Genomic DNA, 23,067 nt, shown 5'->3' with positions numbered 1-23,067 from the left:
TCTGATGAAAACAGAAACATAGCGGAGTATCCACATACCTGTTGCAGTATGAGACTGTAGTCTCTGTGGAAGGTGCTTCGGACAGGTATGACAATCCCATCATCTGCTCTGCTATTCTGTTACTGCCAGTCCTGACCAATCCCTGAGCCCCCAGTGACCGGCTGTATGGAATCCCCTCCATCTGGGGCATATGATTGGTTAAGGGTGCCGGGGTCGATGGGTCTGGGTTTGAGGCCCGGGTTGTAGTAGCGGGGGTGGTAATGTGACTGAAGGTTGTGAATGGGACAGAAGCAGGACGACTGAATCACAGAAGATTGAGACAACTATCTGGAATTCAGACTCATTTTAGAATCACCTCCAGATGCATTAATCACCTCTATTGTGAAGTAATAACTTTAGAACTGTAAGTCTATTGAAATGTTTTAAAATTTTATAAAACAAGCCGAATAAACCCGAAGATTCAGTCAACATTTCTTTCCATCTCTGATGCAACTGTCTTTTTGCACAAGTAACCAACAGTGGTACATTGTTGTTGGTTATGTAAGTGTGTTTCAATATATACAGCAGAATACCTCTTTCACACCACACATGAGCTGGTATGTATATTCTTTTAATCTTTTTTTCAATTTACTTCTCCCTTTTTTGCATCACATCCTGCCATTATTACATGTTTTCCGCCATTTTATCCTGTCTCTCAGGTGTCCTGTCCTGTGTTTTTTTTTTTTACTTTTATTTTACTAGGCAAGTCAGTTAAGAACAAATTCTTATTTTCAATGACGGCCTAGAAACAGTGGGTTAACTGCCTGTTCAGGGACAGAACAACAGATTTGTACCTTGTCATCTCTGGGATTCGAACTTGCAACCTTTCGGTTACTAGTCCAACGCTCTAACCACTAGGCTACCCTGCCGCCTATATCCTGTCTATATCAGGTGTCCTGTCCTGTGTAGCCTATATCCTGTCTATCAGGTGTCCTGTCCTGTGTAGCCTATGTCCTGTCTATCAGGTGTCCTGTCCTGTGTAGCCTATGTCCTGTCTATCAGGTGTCCTGTGTAGCCTATGTCCTGTCTATCAGGTGTCCTGTGTAGCCTATGTCCTGTCTATCAGGTGGCCTGTGTAGCCTATGTCCTGTCTATCAGGTGTCCTGTCCTGCTAGTCTGTTAGGTGTCCTGTTCTGTGTAGCCTATCATCCTGTCTATCAGGTGTCCTGTTCCCCCAGTGAGCCTATATCCTGTCTATATGAGGTGTCCTGTTCTGTGGGTTTGAGCCTATATCCTGTCTATCAGGTGTCCTGTTCTGTGTAGCCTATATCCTGTCTATCAGGTGGCCTGTTCTGTGTTTTAGCCTATATCCTGTCTATCCAGGTGTCCTGTTCTGTGTAGCCTATATCCTGTCTATCAGGTGTCCTGTTCTGTGGTAGTCTATATCCTGTCTATTAGGTGTCCTGCATCATATCCTGTCTATCAGGTGTCCTGTCATAGCCTATCCTGTCTATCAGGTGTCCTGTCCTGTGTAGCCTATTTGTCTATCAGGTGGCCTGTCAGCCTATGTCTGTTTTCAGGTGTCCTGTTCTGTGTAGTCCTAGTCCAGGTGGCCTGTTAACTGCCCTGTTCAGGTGACAGAACTGTAGATCCTGTCCTGTCTGGGATGTCCTGTCTATCAGGTGTCCTGTTCTGGTTACTAGTCTATATCCTGTCTATCAGGTGGCTACCCTGTCTAGCCTATGTCCTGTCTATCAGGTGTCCTGTCCTGTGTAGCCTATATCCTGTCTATCAGGTGTCCTGTCCTGTGTAGCCTATGTCCTGTCTATCAGGTGTCCTGTCCTGTGTAGTCTATATCCTGTCTATCAGGTGTCCTGTGTAGCCTATGTCCTGTCTATCAGGTGTCCTGTGTAGCCTATGTCCTGTCTATCAGGTGTCCTGTGTAGCCTATGTCCTGTCTATCAGGTGTCCTGTGTAGCCTATGTCCTGTCTATCAGGTGGCCTGTGTAGCCTATGTCCTGTCTATCAGGTGTCCTGTCCTGTGTAGTCTATATCCTGTCTATTAGGTGTCCTGTTCTGTGTAGCCTATATCCTGTCTATCAGGTGTCCTGTTCTGTGTAGCCTATATCCTGTCTATTAGGTGTCCTGTTCTGTGTAGCCTATATCCTGTCTATCAGGTGTCCTGTTCTGTGTAGCCTATATCCTGTCTATCAGGTGGCCTGTTCTGTGTAGCCTATATCCTGTCTATCAGGTGGCCTGTTCTGTGTAGCCTATATCCTGTCTATCAGGTGTCCTGTTCTGTGTAGCCTATATCCTGTCTATCAGGTGGCCTGTTCTGTGTAGCCTATATCCTGTCTATTAGGTGTCCTGTTCTGTGTAGCCTATATCCTGTCTATCAGGTGTCCTGTCCTGTGTAGTCTATATCCTGTCTATTAGGTGTCCTGTTCTGTGTAGCCTATATCATGTCTATCAGGTGGCCTGTCTAGCCTATGTCCTGTCTATCAGGTGTCCTGTTCTGTGTAGCCTATATCCTGTCTATCAGGTGGCCTGTCTAGCCTATGTCCTGTCTATCAGGTGTCCTGTTCTGTGTAGTCTATATCCTGTCTATCAGGTGGCCTGTCTAGCCTATGTCCTGTCTATCAGGTGTCCTGTTCTGTGTAGTCTATATCCTGTCTATCAGGTGTCCTGTCTAGCCTATGTCCTGTCTATCAGGTGTCCTGTTCTGTGTAGTCTATATCCTGTCTATCAGGTGGCCTGTCTAGCCTATGTCCTGTCTATCAGGTGTCCTGTTTTGTGTAGCCTATATCCTGTCTATCAGGTGTCCTGTCCTGTGTAGTCTATATCCTGTCTATTAGGTGTCCTGTCCTGTGTAGTCTATATCCTGTCTATCAGGTGTCCTGTTCTGTGTAGTCTATATCCTGTCTATCAGGTGGCCTGTCTAGCCTATGTCCTGTCTATCAGGTGTCCTGTTCTGTGTAGTCTATATCCTGTCTATCATTCCAAAGGAGTTACATATTGTATATATATTTCACACTAGTTTGCTGGTAAAAGTTGAATATATTCTGTGGAACTTGAGGCCATTGTTACCCAGTCTCTAAAGGTAGGCTACTTGTGTCCCACTGTTTGCATTGTATAGGCTATCATATTACTTTAACATTACAGTAATGTTGTTTTGTTATAGTTGTTTTGGCTGCCAGAGCCAGTTCACCTCTAAACAGAACATGTGATATGAAAGTACAGTTCTTTATATTTCTAGAACCATACTGCACTTGAGAATCGATTCATGTTTAGATGGAGTATTTGGCTGTTTTGGCTGCCAGAGCCAGTTCACCTCTAACACCTCTAACATGAATCCTTATAATGTTAGGCTCCTTTAGTCCACTCTTGGCCTAATAGCTAGCTAGCTATGTGTCTTCTGTAGCGTTATTGCTAATAATATATTGCTACGGTAGCGTTGCTGAACAGTTATACTGTATATATCTCTACTTACTGAGATCTATTACCTATCACACAGATGTATAAGGTCTGTACACATTCATTCCTAGGTGGCTTCGGGTACAGTGCATGTTTGAGATTTACATGAGGGTCCAAGATGGAACATCCAAGGTAAGTACTGTCATTGAAAGTTCACATTGGCGTGGATTCACGATGATTCATGAAACTGTTAAGTTGATCAAAAAGTTAATTTCCCACTATCTTGTAGGGTTTTGTCTTTCCTGGACGTGCGATAGCAGCTGCTGCTGTTTTACCTGCGATGTCACTCACCTGATCAGTCTCAAATGAGAGTAGGGAAGTGTTAAAGACAACGGCGCCCTTCACAGACTGGCCACCGTTAAAACGGTAAGATGCCCTCATTTCCAAAAATGCGATTCAAAATTTGAAAAAGAGACGATGTTTCTCATTTTGTGATGTATTGTCGTTGCATTTCTGTGGATATTGGGACCTTACAAAAGTTCAGTAAAGAACAGTAAAATGCCCTCCTTTCCACTTCTAATCTCCTGGCATCTCAATCTGTGTATAATGAATACAATTATTGTTCATTTTGTTTCATTGCTCCTTGTCACTTCTGAATGTCTTCACCTTAAAATGTTATATTTAATTCCCTCTTCCTGTTAAATCGTATGTACTCACCCCCTCTTAAAAACCATACCCACATCTTCCCAAAGCTGCCATGTTTCTGTGGTATGATTTTACAAAACCATTCGATGTGATGTATAATACTTCTCTTTACCTGACCCACAGAGGGAGGCATGAACGATGCAGACAAATACAAAGCAGAGACGTGGCGCCCTCCTCAGCCGTGTGGTCAAAAAGCTCCCACAGCCACCACAGGGACTTCAAGACAGAGTCGAGAGCAGGTCAGTGCTGTCGTCAAACTCATTCAATAAGATTGTTATTGATACGTTTCTCATTTAACTGTATACTATTACAGTAGTTTGTCCTCTCATTTAACTGTATAGCACTACAGTAGTTTGTCCTCTCATTTAACTGTATAGTATTACAGTAGTTTGTCCTCTCATTGAACTATATAGCCCTACAGTAGTTTATCCTCTCATTTAACTGTATAGTATTACAGTAGTTTGTGCTCTCATTTAACTGTAAAGCACTACAGTAGTTTGTCCTCTCATTTAACTGTAAAGCACTACAGTAGTTTGTCCTCTCATTTAACTGTAAAGCACTACAGTAGTTTGTGCTCTCATTTAACTGTATAGTACTACAGTAGTTTGTGCTCTCATTTGGTCCCTTCCTGTCATTATTATCCTTTTGGAAAAACTTAAGAGTCAATGATGCATCTGCAAGTGCCCCTAACGAGAGAAACACTTAAAATGAGGCGTGCATGCTAGGAATGTCTGGTCAGCTCAGTGACATGCCACAGCTCAGTGACATGCCACAGCCCTGAAGGGTGGAGGGGGACCGGTGAGTTGGACACAGTTCAGTGTCATGCCACTCCTATACTGCCATGCAGTGGTCGATAAGAGTACAAAACATTAAGAACACCAAGTTGCACCCCGCGGCCACCCCCTCCCCCTCAGAACAACCTCAACTCGTCAGGGAATGGACTCTACAAGGTGTCTAAAGAGTTCCACAGGGATACTGGACCGTGTTGGACTCCAATGCTTCACACAGTTGTGTCAAGTTGGCTGGATGTCCTTTGGGTGGTGGAGCATTCTTGATACACACGGGAAACTGTTGAGCGTGGAAGAGCCATCGGTGTTGCAGTTCTTGACACACTCAAACCGGAGCGCCTGGCACCTACCATGACCCGTTCATAGGCAATTAAATATTTTGTCTTGCCCATTTCACCCTGAATGTCACACAAGCCATGTCTCCAGGCTTAACAATTTGTCTTTAACCCAGTCTCCTCCTCCCCTTCATCTACACTGATTGAAGTGGATTGAACAAGGGATCATAGCTTTCACCGGGTCAGTCGGTCATGGAATGAGCAGGCATTAATGTTTGTACATGTTCGCCATTTATCAGCCTCTTTTATCCAAAGTGTCCTAGTCGTGCGCGCATACATTTTTACGTATGTTTGGTCCTGGGAATAATTGGCTTAGGATTTATTCTCCACAGGGACGCTGGCCCATGTTCAAATCAAATCGTGTGTCACAAGCCGCGAATACAAGTTAGACCTTAGTGAAATGTTTACTTGGAAGCCCTGAACCAACAATACTAAAAGAAAAGAGCTACAAAATAACAGTGCTATATACAGGGGTACCGAGTCAATGTTCAGGGTAGAAGTTAGTTGAGGTAATATGTACATGTAGGTAGGGGTGAAATGACTATGCAAGTTAGATAATATTAGCCCCAATGTTTTCTGTCCCTCCCTTCAGTACACAGATTTCCCTGGACCCAAGAAGAAACTAAATGAAAAACAGTGTTGTTGACATAGCCAGGACGTCAGGATTTCTTTCCTCTTGGTGTTAAATGAAACCTTGCGAATTCGGTTTCAATTACAAGAGAGTACAGTGATTATGCATCCATCTTTACCTGAGACTTTCAGAAGATCAATAATTGAATCCTAAAAAAAGAAAGCAGGATGAAGATTTACGTTTTCGGGCTAAATGGGACAATTCACTTGGAATAGCTTCTCACAATAATTGAGTGATTGTGGTGCTAAAACTTTATGAGGATGATTTATCTATCATTAGTTCATGTTTGAGCCTCATGCAGTCCAAGTTTTCAATATCACGATGCCCAAAATCAAATTTGGAATGCAGAGCAGATTCATTTTCCTTGGGCATTACCTAAACGTTATTAGCCACACCTTTTCAGGATTGAAAATGGGATTATTATTATTTATTTATTTTAAAACACGTGAATTACATTTTAGGGACTGAATCAAACATGTGATAAAAAAATAACATGTTACATATTTATCCCTTCACTCTTGTGCATACTCAAGTGTATTGTTGAACTATGTCATCTCAAACATTAACTCGTTTTCTAAAGATCTTATTTGTGGTATAAGAGCCTATTAGCCAAATGTGTTTTTGATTTTCTTAGGATGAAACTAAATCTAATTCACTGCTTTGTAATAATAATACTGGAAAGTATGAACACTTGTAAAAAGGCAGTTGGCTTAGACACGTTACAGTAAATCATTTAAAATAGTTAGAATAGTAATTGTACCTCATGAGGGTGTTCGGCTCCTGTGTGTTGTTAAAGAGGGTACTGGAGAAGACTACAACACTCAAAGCTGCAATATGGAACCTTTTGGGCAAGCCGGACAAATTCACATAGAAATGTGGATTATAGATCTGTCATTCTCATTGAAAGCAAGTCTAAGAAGCGGCAGATCTGTTCTGTGCGCTATTTATGGTTCCCATTTTGTTACATTTTACACCAGCTTCAAACTGCTGAAAATACAATATTGAGTTATGGAAAATATATTTCACAGCTGGTTAGATAGTACAATGATTTCTGCATTTTGCACCTTTAAAGAACATAGACATTTGACACTATATTGATATTAAAAATACTGCAGAACGTCAGTCAATAGATTCAGAATTCTCGCAGCTTTACTTTCAAGAACCGATTTTAAAATGCTTTTGTAACTAGGGACAAATCACAAACAAATTAATCATTTTTACACAACGTCTTTATTTTTATTTTTTTGTATTTTTTTTCTAATTACAGACTAATGGGTTAAAAATTAAAAAAGCAAAACATATTTTTTTTGTTTAACCCACTCTCCCGTTTCAAAAATGCAAACCTCTCCACACAAACCCCCCCCTACCCCCCCTAAAATAAAAGCTCCGCCCCTCTCGGCTATTACATTAAATCGATGCCTTTATCCCCACTCCTAGTCCTCGACAAGCCGTGGCTGCACTACGCACTGTTAAAGTCGGGCCCTGGAACCCCCCCCCCCCACCCCTTATCAGGTCCGGTCTTTCTCACTCCCAATTAAAACAGCTGCTGCCATCTTGACTAGCTCTCGCTATATAAATATGTGTGGTTGTTTGGTTGTGTGGTGTCTGAAGTGTGTGGGCCTAGTATGTTTGAGTGCGTGCTGGGTGAGTAAGTCAACTCAACGCTTGTTGTAGTAAACACCCCCTGCAGTGGCCCTGTGATCGCCCTGACCCCCTCCCCCCCACACAGACAGGATGGGGTGAGTGTGCATAGCAGGAGCAGAGAGAGAGAGAGACCCTGCCGAGACATTGGGGGGGCGCCGCGGCCACTGGAGGGGTTGTCAGCCTCCACTGGTCCTGAAACCTGAAACGACAAGAAGTGGTCTAATATACACAGAGAGGAGAGAAGGAGAAAGAGAGCAGAAGAGGTGAAGGACAAAATGGTAGGAGCAGCAGCACAGAAAGGCAGAGGGGTGCAAGAAGAGGGGGAAAAAGTGAGGCCTACAAAAAAATAAAAATAACTAAATAGAAAAGTTGGCAGAGCTCTGGCCATGCCTTCTTGGGGTGAATGCTACAGACTAAAAGGAAAGGTTCAATAGACAACATTTAAAAAAATATATATATAAAAAAACAATGACCCACTGAACAGAAGTCACAGCTGTTGAGATACTAAACACAAGAGAGCGTGAGATGGAACCAGAGGGAGAATATGGTAGCAAAAGTAGTGAGAGTTGTAACTGATCAGAAAACAGAGACACAAAGAAATGAAAACGCCCAACACCACAACTTAAAAAAATAAACAACATATTTGCTCTTGGAAGTTTAACATGGACGGTACATTAAAAAAAATAAAAAATAAAAAAGACATTCCTTTCTCGTCGATGTTTGCTTTTTCGAAAGCAAGCATTTGGGGGCTGTGTTGGGTGTGAGGGTCACAGCCAGACAAAGGAGACAAATCTGCAGCCTGAGATATCTTCTCAAAAAATAACTGCCACCAAATCTCAGACGGCCATCAGATACATTACCAGGGTGACCGCACCATCTCCGCACACGCACTCTCACACACAATCACACACTGTGGCCAGTCTGTCCAGGAGAATACTGGGGGGGTTTTTTTTTTCATCTTTTTTTTTCTTCAGTGTTTTTTCCTGGGACTTTTTTTTCTCTCTCATTCTTTTTTTTTTTGCATGGGGACATGGGGTGATAGTAGGGGGTTGGGGGTATTAGTAAGGGGAATACCACGATGTTGTTCGCCCTCGGCCCCTGGAAAAGAGAGAGAAAAAGAGGGTGAGTTTCTTGATTGGCTTAAAGACGGACACCAATTTTAGGGTGTGTGGTGTGGTTGTTAGTGTGCAGGTAGAAAAGGGCCTGATGAGAAGTCAATCTGAGGTAAACTGAGGGGTAATATATATGTATGAATAATTGTTTTGAGTATACACAAATTGTTGGTAGGATGACATGTATACCATCTTAATGGTATTGTGCCTTTCTTTGATAAGTGTTGAATTACCACAATTTAAAATTTTTACGAATATGAATTAACAGTACAGAAAGAAGCGGAGAACAGCTTCACCAACATTAAAATATCTGATTCTCAGATTATACAGGACTATAGAAATAATGGTGTGGGGGTGTGTGGGACAGTGAGGCACTCTCTCCCTCTTTCTCTCTCTCTCTCTGCGAGAGCGGCCCCCCGAGGTCGCTGTTGGGAGAGACCCTGAGGACAGAAGCCTCCATCTCACCCCACAGAAGAGTCATTCACATGGCACATGCTAGGAAGGCCAACACCTATAGCTTCAGCACGGAGACTTGACTGACCCCTTCTCCTGACAACCTGGACTGCACCATCACTCAAACACAGCATCAAAGCGCTTTTCCACTCACACAACAGGGTTTCCATTAGGAAAATGTGGAGCCAAACATTTGACCAGCAACATTGAAAACATTTTTACTGGATGTTTGAGTACTGTACTGGACCCATGACTAATTTTTAAAATTTATTTTACCTTTATTTAACGAGGCAAGTCAGTTAAGAACTAATTATTACTTTCAATCACGGCCTAGGAACAGTGGGTTAACTGCCTTGTTCAGGGGCAGTACGACAGATTTGTACCATGTCATCTCTGGGATTTGAACTTGCAACCTTTCGGTTACAAGTCCAACACTAACCACTAGGCTACCCTGTCAGCTCTACACTCTAACCACTAGGCAACCCAAACCTTATTCAAAATGTGCTAATTCATATCAACAAGACGAGTAACTAAACAGCTAAATCACTTGCCTGTGTCAATCTACTATAATAGACAGGTTTAGGCAACCTGCTCTTATTGGTTAGCTTGTCGTGAAAGAAACAGCCTATTCGAAGCCTATTCTGGGACAATAGAGCCCAAATTCATACAACCAATCGGCTTAGGCTACATAATACAAACATTCAAAGCAATGAGTCTGATGCAACCGACCAGAACGTTTAGCTTAAAATGTTGATGAACTATTATATCTTGACATTATAACACGCACAAGGCAGTAGGCTATACATGAATGTTCACCCCATAATGCAAATTGGCAGGAAAACGCTGTTGTAAAAATGGCAATGCATAGGTGAGCGGGTTGGAAGTGACAGATGAAAATCTGGTAGAGCTTTAGAGACATAGATCTAATAAGCTCATTTGAAGCCAGGTAAAAACACTCCTCATAATATGTAGCAAAACATTCAGGTTTCAAACACTGATGTATGTGTTCAGAATGCAAAACGGCCTCCAGGCGGTCGCTCCACTTTGCGATGCACTGCTGAAGCCTGCCTTCCGCTGCGGTTTGACGATGCGGTTAAAAACTGGGGAAAATACGACCGCTGAAAAAATGGTTTTGAACGGTGATCCAACTCGGGGAACTGAGGACTCCAAATCGCCGACGTCAGGATTTGACATGGTATTATTCCCAGTTCTGTTGAAAGCACCACAAGATACAGCAGCATCTCTCGGTCAGACAGATTTTACACTCCAAGGCTCTACATTAGGTAGTCGTGTGATAAATAAAGCTACATAAAATACTGTACACGTGACAATTTATTTCCACTCAATTATACAAATTAACCTATAGACCGATAAGAATGACCAGTCAAATGTATTTACATCAATTAATAGGCAAAAAGAAAATCCCATTGTGGGATAATGCATTTCTCTTCTCCAGGACAATTGGTCAACACCAATTTTATTTCTCACCTTTTCTCTAAAAAATAATAACCAGATAAAAGCTGCCTATTACCAGCTAACAGAAACCCTGTCTTACACACACACACCACAAACATCAAACCCAGGCATCCAGTACCCACAAACAGACGGGTCATACGAGTAGAAACCAGTGGTGAGAATGCTGTGGTCAAAATCAGGCTGCAGGAATGAACCCTCCATTCTGGAAGTGAAGGCCGTGAGTGGGAACGTCTGACCAAGGGGACATCTGTGTGTCTGATGCACCAATGTGTAGTTAACATCACAGTTGGTTTTCAGAGCAAGGCAAAGCATCCGGACTCATGCTTTTCGTCTCCCTATAGCGGGGCCACCTGTTCCCAGGCTAGTCTATGTATAGGAGTGTGGTGGGCATACGATTGGGACTGGCACCAAATTGTGTTAAATAGGACTTCAAAAGTTGAGCCCCTCTAAAACGTCAGTGATTGACGATCATATCAACTCCCATAGAGGGGCCAATGAGGTACTACTACATAGGACTAAACTGACCCCATTGGTCTAGTAGTGAGTGAAAAGGTTGTTCCATTGGTCAGAATCTGTCAGTGCATGTCAGTTGGCGAGGATGCTCATTGTGCTTGCTCTGCAGCCCCTCTTCTCAGCGAAACAATATTGAAAAAAAAAAATGAAAAAAATAACAAAACAGGACATGGGCCCAGAGACAGAGCTCCAGAGTGAGGCCCACTGAGCGCTCAATGAGTCATCATGGGAACCCCCCCTCTCACCTCACACTGAGAGACACCGTAGGACACACACTCCAGGGAGACACACCAGACTCCCAGTGCACAGCACTTTGATCCACTCCAGGTTTTACATACATAGGGGGCAAGCTTTTGTACAGATTGAAAACAAATCCAGATACCAGGGGTGTTGCTTTGGAAAAGGTCACAGGCAAAACACTGCTCTGGAGCACCTGGCCCAGGACAGGTGAACACACAGCTGGCCCAGGACAGGTGAACACACAGCTGGCCCAGGACAGGTGAACACACAGCTGGCCCAGGACAGGTGAACACACAGCTGGCCCAGGACAGGTGAACACACAGCTGGCCCAGGACAGGTGAAACACAGCTGGCCCAGGACAGGTGAAAACACAGCACTGCGTTGATGAGATGGAACACAGGATGGATACAGGCTACTGCTCAACACTGGTACATCATTAGAACAACTGAACTGTCATAGATACACATGCCAATTAATGTTTAAGCAATGCATTTACAAAGATTAACGTCTTTGCATTTAAAATTGTCACGGCATCATAATGATCAAAATTATAAAATGGAATACGACCAGCAGCACTGAACAAAATGAGAACAAACTGACATTTAAGTGAAACACTTTGCCTGTCACCTTTAGCATTAATGAGCAGCACTGTGGGAGAGATGCCCACTCACAGTCCGTGTGTACATGTAATGTAGCTCCAAGCCATACAAACAGCCTGCCTCCCATACATGTACAGCCTGGGTGGACCTCACTGCTGTGGGCTGAGAGTTTAGCTGCCTCCTCTGAAACAGTTATAGATGGTGCACGCAACAAGACCACACCCCCCCCCAATCGAACCTACCCGACTCCCTCCCACCTGTCTCTCTCTCCCACTCTAAAGGAAACCTTTCCTCCACTCTGCTGTGGAAACTCCTTCACTGATCGTCAATGGCAGCCACAGATTCAGTCTCCTCCCACTACAGGCAGACTTATAGACATGCCTTCTCAATGATTCTCTATATGGCCAGTTTCAGCCCAGACACTTATTGATGAACAGTGATGATGCCCCCCCCCCGGCTAGCCATCTCCCATGGGGCTAGCCATCTTCCCCCGGGCCCAGACATCCTCCCACCCCCAGCCATCCTCCCACCCACCCCCCGACCCCAGCCATCCTCCCACCCACCCCCAGCCATCCTCCCACCCACCCCCGACCCCAGCCATCCTCCCACCCACCCCCCGAGCCCTCGGGGCTGGCCATCTCCACCCTCCGGGCTAACAACGCTTCACAGGGTCCTCTTCTCCCCTCGCTAACCATCTCCTGCTCTGATCATCCCCCGCTACTTCTATAATCTCACTACTCAGTCTTCTGCCCCTTCACATCTCCATATTCCTCCTCCTCCCTCCGGTAATGGCCAGCTGTCTCCCAATCTCAGGGTGCTCACCTGAAGGCCCGTCCTCTGCCTCTGGGCGGTGCGTAGCCACTGTAGTAACGTGCGCGTGACGAGTTAAAGTTTCCTCCTCGTGAGCGGAAGCGGGCCCGGGGGAACCCGCGGTCTGTGGTGCTGATGCCTGGCCTGTTCGTCCTCTTCACCCCCACCTGCCAGGACAAACAGGACTCCACAAGTCAGACACTAGTACAGGGTCATGTACATCAATCTCAGTCCAAGTAGGAAATCTGACTGAAATTCACATCATAGACAGATACATCGGTCGAAATCCCGAGATTATCCCAGTTCTTTAGTTGAAAATCGACACTGGCACTTGAATTTTTCCTACTAGCGCTGACGTTGCCGAAAGCTACAGAGGAAAAATGTACTTACCATGACAGATGTGGTTGTGTAACCAAACTCTCAATATGAATACACTAACTGTAGGTCATTCTGGATAAGAGTGTCTGCCAAACTGCTCAAATGGAAATGCAATCACAGGAGGTTGGTGGCACCTCAATTGGGGAGGAGGGGGTTTGTTGTAATACCCGGAGCAGAATCTCAAATTCATGGTTTCTATGTTTGATGACATTGCATTAGGTTCTAGCGATTATGAAACGTCCACCCCTCAGCAGCCTCCACTAAATGTGTATACATCGTCGCGTCCTTACCTTAATCTGCCTTCCTCTGAACAGAGACTCGTCCAATGCCATGGCCGTCCTCACAGACTCCTTGTCTGAAAACTCGATATAGGCAAACCTGCAACAGCAGCAGAAACAAGAAAATGGGTCACAAACGACAAATCGCAGAGAACGGAAATATTGAAGCTCAAATCTCAAAACAGAATTCACTAAACAAATGTTGACACCTCTTTCTCAATTCCCTTAACGAGAATAAACTGTGATTAACAACACTTAAATTTGAACAACCAGATCGCCAGTTTCTACGCACTTCAGAATAGACCCCTCCAGGTTATTAGAATAAGCTGTAACTCAACTGATGTAACATTACTGGGAATTGGAGTCACAGTGTGCAATTAACATGTTTATATGCAGTACTTTAGCAAGTGGCGGCAAAGATCGTCATTGTAAATAAGAATTTGTTCTTAAATGACTTTCCTAGTTAAAAAAAGGTAACATTTTTAAAATATTAAGGTCGAAGTGCCGCAAACAATACAATTTTACAGCGAACGTCCACGAGGCTACAAAACATTCCCTTATTTAAAAAAAAATGTTTTTTTTTTTTTTTTTTAAAGGCATCAATTGTCACTATCGAGCAGTTACTGTAGCAGTGTCCTAACTATGAACATTGGTCGGTTAACTTGGAAATAATCCTGTCAGTGAGGGTTATGCGACCTCGGCATTCGAATGGCATCATAGTCGGTGCTCTTCCAGAAAGACTTAATTGTGGTCTGTCGTTCCCATCTGTGAGTGAAGCCTTCATGCACCAGGATGGTCACCCTTTCAACGCCGATAGCGATACCAATTATTGGAGGACAAAAATGTATTTGTAATAATGACAACTACAACAACACTGAATGAACACTTATTTTAACTTAATATATTACATAAATAAAATAAATTTAGCCTCAAATAAATAAGCATGTTCTATTGGGTTTAAATGCAAAAACAAAGTGTTGGAGAAGAAAGTAAAAGTGCAATATGTGCCATGGAGGAAAGCTAAAAAAAGCTAGTTTGAGTTCCTTGCTCAGAACAGGAGAACATATGAAAGCTGGTGGTTCCTTTTAACATGAGTCTTCAATATTCCCAGGTAAGAAATTTTAGGTTGTAGTTATAGGAAGTATAGGACTATTTCTCTCTATACCATTTGTATTTCATATACCTTTGACTATCGGGACTTTCTTATAGGCACTTTAGTATTGCCAGAGTAACAGTAAAGCTTCCGTCCCTCTCCTCGCGCCTCCCTGGGCTCGAACCAGGAACACAACGACAACAGCCACCCTCAAAGCAGCAGAGTTCCCCATGCAGAGCAAGGGGAACTCCAAGTCTCAGAGCGAGTGACATTTGAAACGCTATTAGCGCGCACCCCGCTAACTAGCTAGCCATTTCACATCACATCGTTACACCAGCCTAAATCTCAGGAGTTGATAGGCTTGAAGTCATAAATAGAAGAGCTGCTGACAAAATGCACAAAAGTGCTGTTTGAATGAATGCTTACGAGCCTGCTGGTGCCTACCATCGCTCAGTCAGACTGCTCTATCAAATCACACTTAAACATAACACAGAAATGCGAGCCTTAGGTCATTAACCTCTCTAGGATCGTGCCAACATCCAGTGAACTTGAAGAGCGCCAAATTCAAATACAGAAATACTCATTATAAAAACAAACATATTTTACATATGTTTAAAGATTAACTTCTTGTGAATCCAACCACTGTGTCAGATTTTTAAAAATGCTTTACGGCGAAAGCATACCTTACGATTATTTGAGAACATAGCCCAGTTGACAAATTATTACAAACAGTAACCAGCCAAGCAGAAGCATTACAAAACTAAAAAAATAGAGATTAAATGAATCCCTTACCTTTGATGATCTTCATATGTTTGCACTCAGAAGACATTAATTTACTCAATCAATGTTCTTTTTGTTCGATAAAGTCTCTTTATATCCAAAAACCTCCGTTTTGTTAGCTTCTTCAGTAATCCACAGGCTCAAACGGAGTCAAAACAGGCAGACAAAATACAAATTGTATCAGTAAAGTTCATAGAAACATGTCAAACAATGTTTATATTCCATCCTCAGGTTGTTTTTAGCCTAAATGATCTATAATATTTCAACCGGACAATAACGTCGTCAATATAAACGGTAAATGCACTCTCGGGATTGCGCATGAAAAAGCTCTGTGACATGTCAGGGTCCACCGATTCAGACTGGATACATGCATAACGGCACGTCGACGTAAGCAGCTAGTGAATTACCTAAACAAATATTTCACAACATGAGTTTGATTTTGGTCACTGTATCAATTCATCCGTGTCAAGAGTGCACCTTTGTGTTGGAGAATGAGCCATCTTGCTGCTGGTTTTCCCAGTTAGACATTCCTCAGCATTGTGCAGTGGCTCATGGCTCAGGCGGTGAGTGGCGGCTGGCATAGCAGCAGTTTTGCTATGTAGCAGGACTATCAGCAAAGCAGATAGACTAGAAAAAGACAATATTGGCCCAGCCGATTAACAGTGGTTCTCTAGCGGTATTCGCTGCCAAAAAGTGATTCTAACAAGTATCGACTCAGGAGCTTGAATACTTTTCCAAAAAAAATAAAAAAATCCTTCCACTTGGACAGAGTATTTTGTGTATAACGCTGACCAAAAACAAATCTATTTTATTACTAATTTGTTAACAATCAAAGTCAACGGGTGTGAATACTTTCTGACGGCACTGTACATCCATGTGAATGAAAATGGACTACATTGCTAACCTGCACATTGAGTGTAGACAATTACAATCTAGTAAAGTACGTTGTGTATACTCATTCCTCTAGACCATGTATGACCAAATTGGGGTACGGATGCCGTCGGGGCAACGCCAAATAAAAATGCGATTCACATTCATTTGTTGAAAGAAAAAAGGTCCACATTTTCTAACAGCTCATTTATATTTTCCTATCAGGGCTATACATTTGGGTGAGGTTTTTTTTATTGCCCGAGTAGAGTTGTTTCACTGCCAAAAATAAAATGAAACCATCTAGTGTTCAGTGAAACAACACGTCGTCAAATACAGGTAGCCTCGTCAAATAATTAACATCCAACCACATTAACCGTTACTCTCTCACGGGAATTCCACTATTGGTCCGTATGTAGCTGCTGCTCATTTAGTTTGCACAAAAATTGCTAAAAGTATTTTTTAAAGTAGTAAGGACCGCGTCTATAGCGACATATACCAGCTCTACTGGTAGTACTGCTACTACCAGCAGTACTACACCTGCACCTGTCGACGACACAAGTTGTTCTGCTTCCACGAGCACATCCAATGCTAGCATCAGTAATTCTACATTTGTTGTTAGCCCAGCTAACATGGACACTGACCGTTGTGAATCTGATGCAGCTGAAGAGTTACTGACCCCTTTACCCGGGAAAGCACCGAACAGACAGGCACGTTGGACCACCGAAGAGGTACAAATATGATTAGAACTACATTGATTTGGGGTTCATTTATAAATCGGGAGTAGTGCCTTTCCTCAGCCACAGTGTGTTATATGTGCAAGAGTACGATCTCACAACTCAGTGAAGCCTTCACTCGTGCAGATATTTAGAAACAAAACATGTCAATTTGAAAAATAAGCCACGTGAGTTTGAGCGAGAATAAAGATGACTTTCGAGTAGTAAGACACGTATAAAAGCAACAGACGCCATTAATAAGAAGGGGATAGAAGCGTCTTATATGGCGAGCTACCGAGTGGCCTAGGACAGGCAAGCCCCATACTATTGTGGAGGACTTCATTCTTCCATCTGCCATGGATATGGCTGGGACAATGATGGGGAAAGGGCAAAAAAAAAACCTGTACAGACAATGCCTTCATAAACTCTTTCACGACACAGTGACATGGCAGGAGATGTTTTGAAACAAATACTGCTCTTCTGCAAAGCACTGGAAACCAGGAGGATATTTTTTATATTTTTAAGTACTGGACAACTTTGTGACGTCAAAAGGACTTGTGATCAAGATGTGTTGGCATCTGTACTGATGGCGCAAAAGCCATGGCAGGGAGACATAGTGGAGTGGTAACGCGCGTGCCAGCAGTTGCTCCCGACGCCACTTGGGTACACTGCAGCAACCACCGAGAGGCTCTTGCTGCCAAGGGAATGCCTGACAGCTTGAAAGACGTTTGACACAACAGTGGAAATGGTTAACTTAGTTAAAGCAAGGCCCCTGAACTCTCGTGTATTTTCTGCACTATGCAATGATATGGGAAGCGACCATGAAACACCTTAACAACAGAAGTGCTCTGGTTATTAAGGGGCAAAGTATTGACACGCCGCTCAATTAAATACAATTTAAAAAAACGAGCTTAAAGTTCTTTAATGACCACCATTTTTACTTGTCTGACCGCTTGCATGATGAGTTTCTCACACAACTGGCCTATCTGGGTGATGTTCTTCTTTTTCCAAGTCTGAATGATCTGATTTGAGGATTACAAGGACTCTCCGCAACTATATTCAATGTTCGGGACAAAATTGAGGCTAAGAAGTTGGAGCTCTTCTCTGTCTCTGCATTAACAAGGACAACACACAGGTCTTTCCCCCATCGTATAATTTTGTGTGTGCAAATGAACTCAAGCTTCCAGACAATGTCAAATAGCAAAGGACCGGAGTGAGTTGGGCACGCAAAGAAGCAGGTTCTTTCCCAAAACAGATGACACAAACAACTGGATTCTTTATCCCTTTCATGCCCTGCCTCCAGTCCACTTACTGATATCTGAACAAGAGAGCCTTGTTGAAATTGCAACAAGGGGTTCTGTGAAAATTACATTTAAAAATCAGAAGGCGCTGCCAGAATTCTTGATTGGGCAACGCTCAGAGTATCCTGCCTTGGCAAATTGTGCTGTTAAGACACTGATGCCCTTGACAACCACTTACCTATGTGAGAGTGGTTTCTCGGCCCTCACTAGCATGAAAACTAAATACAGGCAACAGACTGGAAAATTATGACAGACGCTCTCCAATACAACATTGCAGAGTTATGTGCACCCTTTCAAGCACACCCTTCTCATTAACCTGTGGTGGGTTATTCACCATTTGATAAACAAATAAGGTTTTATATGTAAGATGATTAAATAAAAAAGCATAATTATTGGTCCTATAAGAGCTCTGTCACTTCCCACAAGCCAGGTTGTGACAAACTCACACTCATTCTTATGTTTAATAAATGTATCATGTAGTGTGTGTGTGTGTGTGTGTGTGTGTGTGTGTGTGTGTGTGGCAGGCATACAATGATGGCAACAAAAAAAAAAAAATTGAGAGTGTACTGACCCTGGTGCCAGAGGGGGTACACAGCTGGAGGTTGAATGTTTGAAGGGGTACGGGACTATAACAAATTTGGGATTCACTGCTCTAGATGACTGATAGAAGGACCGGAGTACTCATTGTGTACTCACAGGCCTGTAGTGAAAGAGCACATGGAGGAACGGGGTGTAGATACGTACCCTTTGGGATGCCCTGTGAACTTGTCGCACAGGATGGTGACTCTGTTGACGGAGCCGCAGCCGTGGAAGTGGGCTTCTAGCTCCTCCGCCGTGGCGCCGTAATCCACCTTTCCACAGAGAGGGAGAACAAGTGAGATACCTCTGACAGACAGAGTGGCTAGTCGATTCCATATTGGAGAATTCACTCAGAGCCAAAAACCCAAATTAAAAATTTCTGCACAAATGCATGTGAAAATCATGCCCTAATGTCAACGGGACATTTATGGAAATTTGAGTCCTTTGAAACAGATAGTAAATGCAAACTGATAGGCCTGACAAGGAGAATCACCACATACACATCAGTGGTTGCTCTGTTTGCATGTATCTCCTTTCATAAGCTATTCGATAAATATCTAGATACATAGCCTTCGTTTGAAATGACCGTATGATTCGGTTTGATTAGAGGGAACGAATTGATGCGATTTAGTTCGATAGCAGTCTATGCACTTGTGTGTGGCATGAACACATTTCCATTTTGAATTCAAATCTGCTGCTGATGGGAGCTCAGGAGCTGGGCCTCTGGGCTGGATCCGTCTGCTTACTTCTCTAAACTAAATGGCTGTGTGCGTCTCAATGTCAACGGTGTATGTAGGTACCTGAGCTGACCCATACAGCACTGAGCAGCTACCAGGCCACTATCAGATTAGGGGTGGGGAATGTATGCTTTTTGTCCCCCTACTTATCTGAAATCACCATCACCCACTGATTAAAATTGTGAGCTGGTACTACGGCAATACTTATTAGCAAAAAAAATGAAAATTACCCTGCTCATGGAAAAATGACCAAACACGCTGACTGTTTAAAGCAAAACTACCAAAACGATGTATTATGTTGGTCTGGACAATTGGAATGTTTGAAAACCCCCCAATCAGCAGTGGCGTCCACTCTGATAGGCTACACAACTCCGGTAAAACAATTTTCTACAGCCTACTTGCTAACTATTAGTTGAGTGACAAGCAAATGACATTGCTTGTCACGACTAATAAAGCCTACAATTTGACATTGCGAAAGCCATTTGAGAAGCATATGAAAGCTGTAGGTGCCGCACAGATGTTCAAATAGCCTATTAGAAAAGAAATAGGCCTACCTCTTGTTGGCGCGAGCAGCTGTGCCTCCCGCACTGTTGTTATGTGACAGTCATACACAGTTACATGCATAAAAGCTTTGATAGTTCAGTAACCTATAGCAGAGGACGCATCAATTCCATCCCAACAGATAAAACAATGAGTAAAAACATTAGGGACTTGGGCGATTTGTAAAAGTGAGAATGGGTTTTCTGATCGATGCATGCTTGTATTTGGATTGGGGCTCCCCCTGACCAAATGCATTGTATCTTAAACATTTCTTTTTACCAGGGACCGATGCATATTGAGGAATCGTTACATCCCTAAGAACAACCCAAATAACATCCAGGGAGGCGAAGCCTTACGTTTCCAACGTAGATGGATCTCGCGTCGGCTTCCATTTTCTCCTCGATGGACATGATGACGGGACCGGCTAATGAGAGCAAAATTGAGCAATGAGTGAAATTTAAAAACGGTGAACTAAAGAACAAACAGATATACATTTGGATGAGTCTGATATTAATCTGTCTTGCATCTGCTCTCTGGAAACGTCAGTGAAATATAACATTCAGTCAATGTCCTCAAACATATTTTTGGAAGACATTCTCCGAGGGCACTTTACACACTTTACTCTTTCCTCCCACAAACTCACCTGGTGGAGGGCTAAGGTTCATCTGTTTCTCCACCTCGTTCTGTAACTCCTTCAGCTTTTCTGCTTCCTCCTCCATCTCTCGCACCCGGGCTTTGATTGCCTCCAGCTCCTGAAAAAAAAACAGATATATTATATAAATAAACATAAATAAATAAAACAAAGAGACACCTATCAATTACAAAGACCACCACATCAGTCAGGACAGAAATCAGCTGGGGGGAAAAAATGAAACCAAAGGAATATATCCATCTGTGACCTGCATGCACATAACACAATTGAAATTTCAGCAGCCTGAGCTGACCCCATTTCTACTTCTGAGTGGAACAGCCTGGCACATGACCACTGGCTGAGTCTTTGTATAACAGGCAGGATTTATTCACCATTCATTTCAGACACAGCTACATTCTCAACTAGATAACCATAGACATGCACTCACTGAATGACAACATTTGCATTGCAGTGAAACCCATTCCAGATCTTGGGGGATGTCACACATGACATCCACAACCAATAGACGAATTCCAACAGCTTTGACAGGCTTCAAACGGACACTGAAATTCATGGCAACATGGCTTATTTGACTCGGTCATCACTGATACATGTCTGTATTTTGTTGCATATTTAGTGTCTCTTCCCTCCCCATATGAAAATATTTTAGGACGCAAGGCCAGCCCTAAAAATAAAGACCCGAAGGATGCGGGCCCAGCCTTAAACCAATAAAAATAATAATTAACACTTCATCCCCACAACTGCTTTTCAACACATTTATGTGTCAACGAACACAATCACGTGCGTATAAAACCTGAAATATTGTAGCTATAAAAACATTCAAACGCAAACCAAAATCTTTAATTTCAAAATATTGGCAATCCGCATCTTTGCACACAACTACAATAATATCCACGACCCACAAATGTAATAACAGAATACTTGTACTCAAAAAAAAGAGGACATCAAGGACTAATCGTTCGCATAAACGTGCTTGTGTTGTGCATATCCCTCCAACGTGAAATGCCTTAAGTGGGAAGATGAACGTGTGTCAAGGGGCATGTCATGATCGTTTCAATTAGCGACTCGGCTCCCTCCACTATACCAAGCCTGAATGTCCATATAAACTCGTACCTACAATAGCGCAAGTGCCGCATACCCGTTTGCTAGCATTTTAGCTATATGCCGTTAAAACGCTTGCTTGTAGCTAGTAAAATGACCGTTAATTGACAAGCATAGGATGTATACGCTTCTACTTCAGCGGCTGTCACCGTATGAGGAAAATAAAAAGGAGGCGTGTTTACCGTGAGCTCTCTTCGCGTCTGCAGATAGACTCGCAATGCCGCGGCTAATGGCGCCTGTCCTACCCTCGCCCCTGTCCACATCTCGGTCTCGCATTTTAGCGACGAATGTTTTTTTTTCTCCTCCCCCCTTCTCCCCCCCCCCCCCACTAGGTCGACAAACTCTGCTGCAGAGAAACTACCACCGCTGCTGCGCCAACATGGCCGCCAAAAACCACGCATGTCACCACCCATTTATACTGCACTGCGTGAGCCACAATGGCGGTTATATCGACCAAAGAGATAAGTCACAGTCACATACCACCACAGGGTATATAAATATAGCTAAATCCATCATAAAAAATAAACGTGTTTACACCCACAATACATATCGTACAATAGACATTTGTCTCAACTTTTAGAGAGGCTTTGGGCATAAACTATGTCCTTCACTTACCGGGTCCTCAATTGCAGCTTCTCCTTCCTCTAATCCCGGCTCCTCATCGCCAACACCCGGGTCTTCTAGTTCTGGGTGCCCTGGGTCTGAGTCCAGTAGGGATTCCTCCGTCATTCCTGAGTCCAGTCCGTTACCGAACTCCGCCATCGCCCAATTCCGGTTGATCCGACCCGCCTCGTGGCTAAATCAACGTTACAGGCCACTACTCACACCGGGGGGGAGCGGGGCAAAGGAAGAAGAAAAAAACGGCTGAACACGCCGCTTAGGAAAGTTAAACGTGAAATAAAAGGCGAGCTTCAACTCTTGCCTCTGTCCGAACGGGTTCAATGGATAATATATGATACGATTTCACAGACTAGTGGCTACTTCAGTTTTATGTCGCGAATTTTCTGAAGATAATCTACAGTGATATACATGAGGAAATATACATAAAATCGAGGATTCTCTTCGCTAGCGCCGTGTCCCTCCGTTCAGAAATGGATGCCGGGGGGTGGAGTTACGTTTCACTGCGGGCGTGAACTCGCAATTTTATTAGTCAGTTGATGATCGTAGACACACACCCCTGCATCTATTGGATATCTGGCAGCACATTCTCTTTTTTTAACATTTTTTTTGTCTTAAACTTCAAAATCTGATTCGATTAGAAATCTGTCAATCACAAGGCCCACTCCCCCATTTGTTTTGCGACCTATGATTGCATTATCATTAATGGAGTCTTTTTGTAGGCACTA

At 43.2% G+C, this 23,067-nt stretch overlaps 1 protein-coding gene across 1 annotated transcript; it reads right to left on the bottom strand.

The window, feature by feature from the left end:
• Window positions 1–8,465: 8,465 nt before the first annotated feature.
• LOC123991407 (polyadenylate-binding protein 2-like) lies at window positions 8,466–22,842 on the bottom strand. Its single transcript, XM_046292978.1, has 7 exons — window positions 22,337–22,842; window positions 20,612–20,720; window positions 20,325–20,392; window positions 18,857–18,963; window positions 13,368–13,455; window positions 12,712–12,866; window positions 8,466–8,594 (listed from the first exon to the last, which is right to left on the bottom strand). The coding sequence occupies exons 1-7, from the start codon at window positions 22,481–22,483 to the stop codon at window positions 8,555–8,557; spliced, it is 714 nt and encodes a 237-aa protein (XP_046148934.1). The 5' UTR covers window positions 22,484–22,842; the 3' UTR covers window positions 8,466–8,554.
• Window positions 22,843–23,067: the final 225 nt, after the last annotated feature.

The sequence above is a fragment of the Oncorhynchus gorbuscha genome, linkage group LG12, assembly GCF_021184085.1.
Source record: "Oncorhynchus gorbuscha isolate QuinsamMale2020 ecotype Even-year linkage group LG12, OgorEven_v1.0, whole genome shotgun sequence".
Classification (NCBI taxonomy): Eukaryota; Metazoa; Chordata; class Actinopteri; order Salmoniformes; family Salmonidae; genus Oncorhynchus; species Oncorhynchus gorbuscha.
This window is presented reverse-complemented; position numbering and strand designations above follow the sequence as displayed.

Coding starts and splice junctions, on each gene's coding strand:
- LOC123991407 (XM_046292978.1), bottom strand. CDS start 22,483: ATGGCGGAGTTCGGTAACGGACTGGACTCAGGAATGACGGAGGAATCC. Junction 13,456..18,856: donor TTCACAGGGCATCCCAAAGG/GTACGTATCTAC, acceptor CTGCTGTTGCAG/GTTTGCCTATATCGAGTTTT. Junction 12,867..13,367: donor TCAGAGGAAGGCAGATTAAG/GTAAGGACGCGA, acceptor TTGTCCTGGCAG/GTGGGGGTGAAGAGGACGAA.